Source organism: Dendrobium catenatum, unplaced genomic scaffold, assembly GCF_001605985.2.
Source record: "Dendrobium catenatum unplaced genomic scaffold, ASM160598v2 fragScaff_scaffold_1220, whole genome shotgun sequence".
NCBI lineage: Eukaryota > Viridiplantae > Streptophyta > Magnoliopsida > Asparagales > Orchidaceae > Dendrobium > Dendrobium catenatum.
In genome coordinates, this window is record NW_021319682.1 from 4,785,716 (window position 1) to 4,799,823 (window position 14,108).

Genomic DNA, 14,108 nt, shown 5'->3' on the forward strand with positions numbered 1-14,108 from the left:
AGTAATATAATATTGTATAGTATATTGTAGTATAATATAGTAGTATTGTATGGTATAGTAGCATAGTATAGTCGAGTACAATATAGTTTAGTAAAATATTAGTATATTATAGTATAGTAGTAGTATTGTTTAGTAGTAGTATAGTATAATAGTAGTATCGTGTAGTAAGTTTATATAATATTGTATAGTATATTGTAGTATAATATAGTAGTATTGTATAGTATAGTAGCATAGTATAGTCGAGTACAATATAGTTTAGTAAAATATTAGTATATTATAGTATAGTAGTAGTATTGTTTAGTAGTAGTATAGTATAATAGTAGTATCGTGTAGTAAGTTTCTGTGAGTACTGTGAGTAATAATGTATTACACTTCAACCTTTCAAGTGTAATCTAATTGAAATCAGTGGGTTTATACAGAATGAAGTAAGATTTAGATCAGAAGAAGAAAAAATAGATGGAAGGCCTGCAAAATGGGACCTGGAGTTCAAGATAATCCAAGGCTAATGATCAATGGCCAAGATATAAACATACCTTCAAAAACTGTGATGGATTTTCTCAAATAGTCTGAACAAAGCCGTTGATACACAAAAATAATGACAGAAATAAAAACGAAAATTGCGTGCTTGATGCAGAATTAAGCTGTAAAGGAGTTGATTTAGGGATCAGTGAGAAGTTAAACTCAGCTCAAAAAACAGAACTTTGTGTTGATTAGTGTCCTATCAAAAATATGAATATCCAACAAAAAGGATTATGTGGACAATGGATGCTAGTTGCAAACCCTTGGAGGATGGAAGTAGAGTGTGATAACATAGACGTGTGAGCTGATAAACTCACTAAAAGGATCACAAAGACCTAAAACAATGAAATTGTAATTCTTAAGCTTTTGAAAACCTGAACCGATGGAAGGTCCAACCTTTGACAGGAACAATGTGCAGAATATAATTCACAAAAGCCTTAGAGCGTTGTATGTGTTTTGAGGAAAGTATTAGATAAACAACTTAAAACTTATTGATTTGTGTAACTTCAAAATTATGGAATATCATCTTCAGATGACTTCCTATTCAAAATAAATAAATAAATAAGGCAAACCTTTGCAAGGTATTCAGGTTTTGGAGAACCCCATGGATTCCTTCCACTTCCATAATTGTGGAGATTTAGAGCTACTATTGCCCTAACGCTGCATTGTGAAGAATATCATTAGCTTTCGCTAAAAAGAAAATAACAAGATGAGTCTACAAAGTGCAGATGAGTGAACCAGTCCGAAATAAAAGTAATGAGCAATTAGAAGAACAAATAGCAAGCCTTGAAATTTTGAAAAATTCAGGTAATTAATTTTGGGGCTTGCCTCGATGGAACACGAACATGCTCCCAGTCAGAGGTATTTATCTTTTTTATTGAAAGTCGCAGAATGTTGTTAAGCCCCCTGCAGTAATGTAAACCTAATTAAAACTGGGGAAAAAACTAAATATGAGAAATATCTATTTCTGCCACAATTTTAGAGCTGAACATAATTATGTCTGGTTGACTGAAAAACTAGCAGAGTAATATCACATCAAGAGGATTCATAGAAGTTATGTTGCCAAAAGTTTTACCAGAGGGTACAAAAAGTACAAGTTCTGATGTTTTTCTGAATTAAAAATGCACATACATCATGAGGAAAAAGATATTGTTCTCGTAGAAGCTTAAGTAAAGAAGTTTCTTAAAGACTAGGGCTCCAAACAAGGACATTCTGTTTGTTACTCATCTTGTTGAGAATTTGATCGATGTAAGTAGAAGCAATCGGTTCACATCTCAAGAATTTGCATATAAGATTAATATCTATGCAATCAAAGCTTTATCACCACAATTGAATTTGTTTTTTCTTATTTTCAAATTTTCAGAAATAATCATAAAATTTGGGAATTTTTCCCTTTGGACCCTGCGGTCATGCCAAAGATGTGCACCTGAACAACTTGAACAAAGGACCAAGCCCATATGCTCTCCACGGCTAAGTTGGTGAATTGTGAGCCATAAGGTGCACTCAATAGAGCACAAAGGGCTCAATTAGCTAAGATCAGCTTAAAATTGGCCCTTTCAATAAGCTCTTCCTACCTAGTTTACAAGATTCCCGCAGATGATGCAATCCGTGGGTGTTGATAATGATCATTCGATCAAGTTAGATCAATTGTCTCAATTAACTAAGTATACCATTTTCTATAATAAACTGGGATGACAAAGCTACGAAGTCATTTCCCCACATCTACTTTGAGCCACTAGAGATATTTTTAGTTCCCCAATTAAAATTGTCACTTAAAAGAAAAGTGTCATAGAGCTCATAGATTAGCCTCAACTGAAAATGATCTCTTGTGATTGAGACGAATACCTAATAGAAGGAGATTATGCTGAAATTAATAATAAGAGCTTGTGACTATATAAGAGCTTGAACTAGATTATCCAGTTCTCCAAAGAAGGCAAAATCACCAGTGTCATATCTAAAATATTAAATCCTCCTAAAATGTCAACCAGGATAACAAACTCTCTTATTATATTAATAGATGGTTGGAGATTTCAAAGGCACACCGTCCAACCTAAGACAAGTTCTCGGTAGTGGAAAAGGAAGAATTTCTCAAAAAGCCGTTTACAAAAAGCATCTGTCAGAACCATGCTTCAGCATGAACAGATAACTTGCTGCTTGTGGGCTCCAAAAATTCCTGCCCTAGCCTCTCTATTAGGAAAGTTTAGGATGCTACACAGTCAAATTTTTCGAAGGCATATTGTATTGTAGTTAAGCACTACCAATAGATTTTACCCTCGATTTGCGAGGACTTTATGACATGGTTCTGCCTTTCCCATAAGCGCTAGCTCCTATGGTTAATTATCTCTCCCAGTGACAAGAGGGATGTAGGCTCTGAAAATTTGTGCGCCAACCTCCCCTCTTTCGGGGGAGTTTTAACGGATTAAGTTCCGAGGTAAATTTTCAGAAGATAAATTGGGTTTGTAGATAATACACTACCTAGAGATTTTGCCTTCATTTTGCGAGGATTTTATGATCTGAGTTTTGGTTTCCTATAGGCATAAGCCCCTATAGTTAATTACCTCTCCCGATAATGAGAGAGAACTTTCGATTAAGGCTAGTCGCCAATCAAATACGTAGAGATACGTGTTATCTAGCATATAGTAGCAGCATGGGTTTGAGTATTTGAGAGTTTGATACTTAAAATTAAAAACTTACCACATTGCACTTAAAAGCAGATGGTCGGGCAAGTGATGATGGACCTGATCAAGATCTCATGGTTCTATCGTCCTGGGTCATCATGGTCCCTGGTCTACTTAGTTATAGGAGGTAGTCGACCCAAATAGAATGATCCTTATCGGCAACCATGGGTTGCATCATCCAAGGATACCTTGTAGACTTAAGGTAGATGTTTGTCTAAGAAGACAAATTTGGATCCACCTTAACTAATAGAGGGCATTGTGCCCTACCGATTATATCCTATTGATTCATATATCAAAGATTTAGTGCCATAAGGGAGTTTACGAGCTCTGTCCATGATCGTAATTTAGTGGTACCATTTGGCACCAAACCACCCGGTTCAGAGGGTCCTAATCATAATTGTTTACCTGCGGTGTCATTTGGTGCCAAAATCGTCGGTTAGAGGACATGAGTCACATTCTTGCTGGCAAAAGACTGTTTGAGAATGAATCCTAGTGATATTCTCGACCAGACATTAACCTTTTTGTGGGCTGAAGTGATATTTTAATTTGTCCACATCGACAAATTATTGCGGAGGGTGAATGTGTTTTATTTTAAATGTTTGATGATTGATTTCAATTTTAAATATTTGAATTTTGGCATTTTCTTGGAGTTTTGATTTTTGAATTTTGTGGGTGTTTGAGTGGCATTTTGTTAGTTTGGAGCCACTCTGGTTGAGATCTACATTTAATACAGCCATCATCAGGGTATTAATGGGCAATTTCATTTATGAATTGAAACTTGTAAACTCTACCTACTCGATGACAAAGTATCGGGTTCTTCGTAGGCTTCAAGCTTTCGTTAGTGAATTTTCTTTGTTATAGGCCTTGAAGGTCTAATATGAACATATTGAAATAAATATATTGGTCAACGCTATGACCATACATTTGTTTGATGGCTCGAACTATGTCGACTCCTAATGACCCGCATAAAAGGATCGAGTCCAAACTTAATTTCACTTATTGACCTGTGCACCATCCTCAGATGTCGCGTGTGTACATGTAACACGCTTGTCCGGGGCCAATGCGGGTATTTAGGGGGCATTTTTGTAATTATCCGTTGAACCTTATTAACTATGTCTAATTGCTGATTGAAGATCGAGTTCGTTGCAGGCTTTATGCCTTTAGTAGTGAATTTTCCTGGCTATATATCTTGAAGGCCTAATATAAACTTATTGAAACAAATATCTCAGTCGACACTGCGACCGTATATTTATTTAATTGTTCAAGTCGTGTTGATTCTCATCTATCAAGAAATATTGGACTTGAACTTAAGTTCATTTCTTGACTCGAGCAGCATCCTCAAACGTCACGTGTGTAAATACAACACGCTCACCGAGGTCCATGCAGGTATACGTTCTTGTATGTACACTTTCATATTTTTTGTGTAACTGTGTATACACATTGTAATATATATGTGGGGAAATTTTGGAATATTTTAGATGTGCAGGCAACTGTCGTTTGAGTATGCACAGCATTCCATTTGAGAGCTTATACATGTCTTCTGTCCGCTTGTATGAGTATTGCGAATTCAGTGGCGTGGCATCCTATTTTAGTGGGAATTTGTAAACGTCTTTTGTCCTATTGTATGGATGTTAGAATAATCTAGCATCTACTACATGTTGTTCGTTGTCCCTCATAAAGGGGCTACTATACACATAATGAACCCTTCTACAACTACTTGTGAACAGGTTGTAGTGTTTTTCACAATGCATAACCTTCATCAGTGGTTGCGGATGGATATGACAGGGACTACTGTGTCTCTTTGCATGACTATCATCAATTTCAACTTTGTTGCTTGTAGGTTTGAATGCAATTGTTTCTATCTTGACGTTGATCATAGAACATTGTTCCATTCATTGTACGTTTGCTTGCAAGTATTTTTACTATATAAGCAAATGGTTGTGTGCGTGAGAAGTCTTCTATCATTGCCTCTTTGTAGTGGACTGGCGTTGATCACAAAGGGGACTACGGTATTCATAGCATGCTTGACATGAACACTATGCATCAACTAACATCATCCATGAGTGGTTCATAACATGTGCCAAAGATTTTGTATGCTAGTGTAGGATAAAATAGAATTGATCACTTGCAAATTGTATCTGCTTAAAGCTTGTTCAATAGGTCTTAGTCATCAATTCCTTATGCTCATTATGTGTTGGTCTCCTTTATTGATGTATTTTCTGGACATTGAATCATTGTTGATGATAGGAACACTACTGCATTCCTTCATATTTACTCTCTTTGCAGATATATCGCTTGTGAGTTATGGCGAATATTACAAGTCTTTCATCATTCTTGTAGCTTGCATGGTGGACTTGCATCATTGATATTTGTTTGCAATCAACTGTATATACCTTTCAATTTTCATTTCTTATGAATTTCCACTTGACGTTGATTGTAAAGGTGCTATTGTATTCATCATACGTTACATGCCAAATCCTTCTAGTTGCATTTGCTTGCATGAGGTTCATTTGAATGTATTTGGATTATCAAAATTACCGTTTGGTTTTGATATTTAATTCAATCGAGCATTTATCAATTTAAAGTCCAATTCCCTATTATTTTGTTTAATTTCTATTCCCGGTAGTTTGTTTAAGTTTATGTCCAAGTTTCATGTGGTCCAATCTGTGTGTCCTGTTATTGTCATTTGGTTCAATCTTGGTCCCCTGTTCAGTTTAAATTTCGGCAACCTCTCGGCGTCTCCCCCGTTTAGGATTTAGGGGAAATTCCAGCAGTATGGGCCTCTCGTCATGCTAGAGAAAAACATATACGAAAGGTGTCGGATGACATCGTGGCCGTAAAGGAATCAGAGGCTGTAGGGAGGGACGATGGCCAACTAGTGATCGAACATCAACAGCTACTGTGAGTGGAGGAGAAAGGACAGCAAGCTCAGGTTGCTACGATCACAAGTGACACAGAGAGGGAGATGGGAGTTTCGATGTAAGCGTTACACCGACAATAGTGAGCTTGGCGTGCATGTGAGTGGCGGCTATATAGTGGGATCAAACAGAGGGAGAACGAGAGAAGAGGCCTCCTAGGGCATATGCACACCATTGATCTTTTTTTCCAAAAAAAAAAAAAAAGAGACCAACAAAACGAGGCTCAAGGCCGACAACATAACAATGGCATGGCCAGGAGGGGTTATGCACAGAAAAGAATAGGGAGAATTGAGATTTTTTACTTTTTGTTTGAATTTTTTAAATTGTTATTATTATTATTATTATCATCAAATAATTACGCGCGCGTGTGTGTGTGTGTATATATATATATATAGCACTTGCATATTGATGCCATTTCATCACCTCGTGCAAGAATTTTTTTGTTTTCCATCACGAGATACCCCAAGCAATATGGGAATCAATCTTAGTCGTTTCTTCTCTCTTGAACTCACTGACACAATTTGTTTCATGAAAAATGGTTATTTGGGAAATTTTAACTTTTAGCCGACACAGTTCAGGTTGTATTTACGAGATTTCGCGTCATTCACACGTCATTTCACCATATTTGGTCAGTTCAACCTCCACGCGATTATTGAGGTCTACAGCTCTGCAAAAACATATCCACAATGTAGTTTCACATGATTTTTTTTTTTTTTTGTCTGAATAAAATATGCCATGAAGATTGCAAACATATGATTGCATTTGTAAATAGGTAAATCTAGCATGCATGTAACATGAGTAGCAAAACAGTTAAACTATTAAGAAAAATAAATTATTTGTGCATGCAGCTTACCTTAAGGTTGGATCATTTACACAAGGTGTAAAAAACCATCCTTGAGCGCAACTGTATCCTGTGTATATCAACTATGAAGAGAAAGGGGTTAGTCTATCTTATTCACTGAACAGTACGCTGTGGCAACAAAAAAAGACATTAAACAATTGAAAGGTTGCAGTATAATTAATTGACATTGATAGGAGCATTCGTTGAAATAATCCATCAAGTTCACAAAAGCCGTTTCAAAATCTATAAACAAATATTTCAAATCAAATAAATAACAAGATGTGTATGCTTAGAAGAAACGAATAATCTTTTTAAAAAGATTTTTAAATGATTGACTTATTGCTGGCCCAATATAAGATGTCAAACTGTAATAGGTGAATTGTTAATCTTTCAAAGTAAATTAACTTCAAATGTTGAATCAAAACTAATGTGGGTCAAAATAGCAAGTTACAATAAATTTGTCTTCATACTTTAAGAAGTACAGAAATAGATTGTGCAAAAGGGGACCATTTAATGAAATTAGGAGGTAAAATAGTTTATCAAGTTAACTGAATAAGCTTTAAAGAAATGGAAAAAAAAATAGATAAGAATTAATTTATGCATTCAGTTAACTACCACTAATTCCTCAATTCCTCATCCTCCAAGACAAATAACATTCAACAGAGCAAAAAGAGTTATCAACAATTGAAGTATGGAACCATACCTTATTGGCAATGAGACCTTGTGCAAGGTGTGGCTTTTCCTCTCTAAAATGATGAAAACCATAGGCAACTTGAGCATCCATTCCTACATTTAAGCACTTGCATCAAAAAGATATATGGAACTCACTTACTATTTGTATCCTTCATTAAAAGTGCAACTTATTTGATGCTCATTTTCAACATCCTTCCAGTGAATGTAGGACAACTAATTTTAAAAATACCTTCCACATTGACACGCATAGATACAAATGTCAAAAACCTATGGAACGAAATATTGATTGAATAATTGAGTATTGAAAAGGAGATGATTCATGAACGCATTGATTCCCGTTTTAAAGGACTTTCATGCTTATATGTATATATATAGTCTACAATACTTTTTGGGGAAAAAATTCATTCATCATGTACTTAGTTCTTGATATTATTACCTTGAAGCAAAAGATCAAATATTTAGATGTTGATCAACAACATCCTAAGAACAATTTGTTGAATTACTTTAATCATATTTTATGAATTGTTCACCACTAATCAAACATAATGAAAAATGGAATAATTATGGGATTGCCCTAAGTAAAGGTGCAACTTTTATACAATGCTTTCAAAATCAAAACCACTGAAATTGCCTTACATGGCATACAATAAATGATAAAAAATTTCATCTGATTATAGCACTGATACACCATAAAATTAGTAAATCAATTATCTCACCATTCAACTCATCAGTTAAGGTATCACAGTCGCATGCTTGAAGCATGAGCATGACCAAATCATACTGAATTTTAGAGAAATTTGGTATTATACTATATTCAAGGTATAAATTGAAATGAACAATCTCAATTTTTTTATTGAATTTTCTACAATAGAAGTTTTGGTCAAAAAGATTATACAAAATAATATCTCAATCCATGCAAATAGTATTTTGTCATTATATATACATTTATAACCAAATAGATAAATAATAATAGGCTTACTACCACTACCAAATTTTGAGTGTTCTCTCAAACTAGATTGTAGCAGCCTTATCCATATGATTCTTTGAAGCTATATCTTCCACGTTACTTATAAAAGACTTACTGCCACCACTAATAAATTGTAGGAAATATGACAAGCAAGTCTTCGACCATTAATAAGATATAATTCTATCACAAGCATCTTGTTAAAAGTGGAAAAATAAAAAATTCAAATTAACATAATAAATAACATGTACCTTAAGAGCATATTATAGAAAAAACAAATTGAAAACAATCATTCTTATAAGTTTAATTTCACTTGGACTTACAACAGAAAAGATATATGTAAGATATGGTATTAAATAGCATGTAAATAAGCGTGACATGCTAATATCTCTGTTGCTTTTCATTTAATTCTTGAGAAATTTCCCCTCCCGTTTCGGTCCATGTGTCTTCTTTAACAAAGGGATTATATAATGTTATACTCCTATTATTTAGTAACATTTTCACTGAAACTTACCAAAACGTCGAAACATAATAAGCTGATATTACCCACCAAATCAAGCTAAAACTAGTATGACAATTTTTTTTCATAGAACCTCAATTTAAAGTTAAAGATATGAACACAGAAAATTGCAAAACATTTCATTTACAGCATCAGCGGTTCGAGCATTTGTGCATGGACATCCACCATAAACTTAAATGCATACCTATGCTGAAGTAATTAAAGAAGACACCTTCAAGGCAAGTAAATTTATCAGGCCACGCCCCCTCATTATCCTCTTCCTGGAGAAGATTATCATCAAAATTAAGAAGCAAACGACAAAAAAAGGAGATTCCACGTCAGAAATCTAGAAATTTTGGTTTTCACAGAGAAAATTCTAAAGCCTCTTTAAGAAGTAAGATCATGCCATTTTTTTAAAAACAAAACTTGCGTTTGTGGTTCTCGTTTTTTTAGAAGGCTTAGAATTGAAGTTTTAAGTTTCTTAAAACTGAGGAACTTTCCTGTTGACCCCAATATGTACTTTACGATCAATTCGAGGACGTCTGACGACAATGACGATCGACTCACACGGCGCTGGGTGAAACAGGTTCAACATACTCTGACGATGTGCAAAATCACCCAAATGCTGCGAAACAGATTGTGCTGAAACGTGTTAGAGCATCAAAATTATCAAAGAAGCGCCCTTTTCGCTTGGCCCGGTCAAATACAATTGAAACTGGCAAGTTACGAGTGAGAGAGAGACAGAGGGGAAGCGGTGATGGTAGCGGCGGCGGGCCGGCGGCTGTGCTGGGTGAGGAGGCGGCACGGTAGCGTGTATGGCCCGGTTGAGGGCTATTGCAGGCTGCGTATCTAAGGCGATGACAGCGAGAGAGGGTTTGTCAACAGGGGTTTGCAGTGTAAAGGAGAACGAGCCACACTGGTACTGCGTCGGGTTTAGGGAGGAGCGACAGGCTCAGGGTGGTGATATATTTAAGGCAACAAAGAGAGAGTTGCGTGAGAAATGCAGTAGGAGTGCAAGACGAAGAGGGAATTTAGGTGTTAGGAATTTTTTTTATTTATCTAAATAGAGTTGGACACCCGGCTCTGGAAAGTCATGGGTGCAAGTTAAGTTCTGGAATGCAGTAAGATCATCTCCAATAAAACTACATATCATTGTATGCAGTTCACAAATCGCTGCAATCGAAGTCTAAATTTCACGTCAAAAAATCGGTAAGTGAACAGTGTGACACCAATATTGGCATCAAACTGTTCACATATGCAAAAAAAAAAAAGATTACCTTCGCACTCTACTTAGCTTCGCAGTTGGCGCGCAAAATAGGAGACAGATAACCATCTTCGCAAAGAAGCTCACGAAAAAAATGGAGTTCCATTGGAGATAAACTACCGCATTTTGAAGTTTTACGGCATTTTAGAGTGGAAAATGAGGTTTTCGGTTGGAGATGCCCTAAGGACATGAGTGTTGCAGGTCGAAATTTTTTTTTTTTTAATTTATTTTTATTTTTCCACACACACACAAATATATATATATACCAGAAATTATCTTAATCAGACATAAATCTCAAATCATATATGAGTTGATAATTTTTAAAACTAAATTCGGGGACATCCAAACTCCAATTTGAGCAAATTTATAATCAAACTGAATGTCTTAAAGAGACAAATCAAACAACACCAAAACCGGTCCAATCCGAGTCCAAATGAGTTCAAATCGAGTGGCTAAAGCATATTTGAAATGTTCAAAAAAAGATATCAAAATATATCATACTTATAGTCGAATTAAGCAGCTTGACAAAACGAATCCAACAGCCTAAGAACGCTTAATTCTGACAACATTAAGGCAACTAAATGTTAAATGAATGTTCTATGATAGAGAAAATTAATATGAGCCGTCTGATGGAGCTCTCCAACAATATCTTGTATCTTCTTCATATTTACAGAGCATGTCACAAAAATCTATAAATAAGCTCACACTCTCTTCATGAATGAGGCATTTGGTTGGAGTTGGAGAGAACTTTGAGGATCCAAGAATCCTAGAGTTCCACCCAAACACCACCGCAGGCGAACTTCAGTCGACCATCATCATACCACCGCCTGTACGCCGACTGTCGCTGGATCACTATTAGTCCGAAGACCTTCACCGGACCACCGCCGACCGTCACTGGACTATGATCCCTCCAACCTCTATAGCCCATAGACTATGGTCCCTCCGACCTCTGTCGCTCGCCGAATACGGTCCCTCCAACCATCGTCACACATCGACTATGGTCCATCCTACCTCCATCGCTCGACTACTCTGATCACTTAGACCTCCACCGCCCGCCGACTCTGGTCCCTCCGACCTCCGTCGCCCACCGACTACGGTCCCTCAGGCCTTCGTCGCCGCCAACTATGATCCCTCTTACCACTGCCGTCCTCTGACTACGGTCCTTCTAACAACTGTTGCCCGTTAATTACAGTCCCTCTTCAGCCTTCGTCACCTACCGACTACAATCCTTCTAACCACTGTCACCCATCGATTACAGTCTCTCGACCTTCGTCTCCCACTGACTATGGTCCCTTTGGCCTCTGTCGCCCGCCGATTACACTCCCTTCGGCCTTCGTCACCCGCCAATTACGATCCCTCCGACCTTCGTCACCCGCCAACTATGGTCCCTCCGGACGGACACCATTGTCCACCGACTACGGTCCTTCTAACCACCGTCGCCCGCCGATTACAGTACCTCCGACCTCTATCACCCGCCAACTATCATCCTTCTAACCACAATCGCCAACCGATTATGGCCCCACTTCGACCTCTGTCACCTATCGACTACGGTCCTTTTAACCACTGTCGCCCATCGATTACAATCCCTCCGACCTCCATTGCTCGTGACTATGGTGTAACAGCAGTTTTGCTCCTATCGTCCGGGCCGATCGTGGATCGTCCCGGGACGATCCGTTCAATTTTTGTTCCAGAATCTGTACAGAAATTACAGGAAAGTTTTCCTGTAAGCATCGTCCGGGCCGATCTGGGATCGTCCCGGGCCGATCTGAGCATGGCACAAGTCAGAGAGTAGGGGTTCTTATCGTCCAAGAAAATTAATTATCGTCCTGAGAAATCGTCCCAGAACGATGTGAATTTGGTCAGATCGTCCAGGACGATCGTGCGATCAGCCGGGCCGATCAGAAGGATATTTAGCTGAAATCAGCTCATTTTGAAGAGAGAGAAAATCAAAAAATAAAATATCTGAATTTGAGGAGAGAGAAGGTCGAGAAGAAAAGAAGAAAAGTTGATTTTTGGGCGACGCTGGGCCGTTTTCGTCCATCGAGACAGTTCAAGAAATTGGTGTACGCAAGGTAAGGCACATTCCGCCTTTCTCAATTTTCAGAACGGTGAAGTTTGAACGATTTTTTCTGTCCGGATTTCGTTTTCGTTAGCGAATTTCGTCCGTATTTTCCGATTGGTTCAGTTTTTACCACGTAACTTTTGATATGTTTCTGAGGTGCCGAGTGTGCACATTTTGATTATTTTCTGGAGAATTTTGACCGGAAAGTTTTGATTTGGCGGTGTTTTATTTTGACTGTAATTTCTGATGATGTCTGAAATTGTTTGGGCAGTAGAATAAAAGTCTTATAATATTGTTGTGAATGTTCTGTGGTAATTTGGTAAATTTTTTAATCTGTGAATTTTGTGTAAATTCCGTATACTGCCGTTATGCCGCTGGATTTTCGTACGATTTCTGAAATTGTCCGGATTTGTTCTGAAATGACATGATATGATTGTGTGCTATGAAAAGGGAGTTATAAGGGGTCAGGATCCTGTGAGATCCTGTCTGTGTCAGGGAAATCTGAAATGAGCTCTGAAATCTGAAAACAAGTTCTGTTCCGGATCCGATGATAAGTTCTGTTCTGGTGCTATAAGCACATCTGTTCTGGTGCCATGAGCACAAAGGGAGAAATAAGGGGCCAGAATCCGAGAGATTCTGTCAGTGTCTGGGAAGGGAGGCATAAGGGGCCAGAATCCGAGAGATTCTGAGGAAGAAAAAGATAGATGATCAGTTCCGCTGTATTTTGATGTTTATAGTAGCTCTGTGCGTCTGTTTCTGTCTGTATGTTTGGAAGAAAGTTCTGAAACAAATTCCAAAGCCAGATCCTGGAATCAGTTCAGTCAGTTTGAGTCTGGATCACGACCCGATGCGAGCGGGATCCGTCCCGGTCGGGTTGGGTCGTGACATATGGTCCCTCCTGCTCCTTCGCCCACCAAGTACGATCCCTCTATCCTCCATCGCCTGCCGATAACGGTACCTCCGGCCTCCATCACACACTGGCTACAGTACCTCCAACAACCGTTGTATGCTGACTACGATCCCTTCAAACACTGTCACCCGCCACTCTCTTATTGCGGTCCCTCCAACCTCCGGCGCCCGCCGATTACGGTCCCTTCAACCTACATCGCCCACCGATTACGATCCCTGCGACCACCGTTGCCCGCCGTCTATGGTCCCTACGACCACCGTCCACCCACCATCTACGGTCACTCCAATCTCCATCACCTGCCGACTTTGGCCTCTCTAACCACCATCGCCTGCTGGCCCTCCAACCTCTGTCGCTCGCCGACTTTGATCCCTCTGTCGCACACCGACTATAGTCCCTCCAAACACGATCGTTCACTGACTATCAATAATAAATTTTTAAAAAAGATTATGAAATTCTATCCTATACCTATTTGCTGACAAACTCATCATCCAAATTACTATAATTCAGAGCTACTTTTTTTTGGACTTTTGAGTGAATTAATGCAAACTCAACACAGATTGTATATGCAAGCTTCAAACTCAAAATTGTTTAATTGATAGCCTAAGCTCCAAGCCGATAGATGAAGTGAGTTGTATATCTGTCACAAGAGAACCCCCACTTTTCTCATTCACATAAACCATATCCAGCTACACTCCTCTTTTTCCCTCTGTAGACACACCAATCAAATAGCCCTCACACTACCAGCTCCTGCCCTAATTGT

The 14,108-nt window shown here is 38.1% G+C and overlaps 1 protein-coding gene across 1 annotated transcript in view; it reads right to left on the reverse strand.

The window, feature by feature from the left end:
• LOC110101260 (diacylglycerol kinase 4-like) overlaps positions 1-14,108 on the reverse strand; it is a 34,760-nt gene that overhangs the window by 644 nt on the left and 20,008 nt on the right. Inside the window, exons 6-11 of the mRNA XM_028699125.1 lie at positions 9,318-9,393; positions 7,660-7,742; positions 6,969-7,039; positions 1,348-1,425; positions 1,092-1,179; positions 781-915 (exon numbers count right to left, since the gene is read on the reverse strand). Coding sequence (XP_028554958.1) covers positions 781-915; positions 1,092-1,179; positions 1,348-1,425; positions 6,969-7,039; positions 7,660-7,742; positions 9,318-9,393 — 531 coding nt within the window. The remainder of the gene's footprint in view (positions 1-780; positions 916-1,091; positions 1,180-1,347; positions 1,426-6,968; positions 7,040-7,659; positions 7,743-9,317; positions 9,394-14,108) is intronic.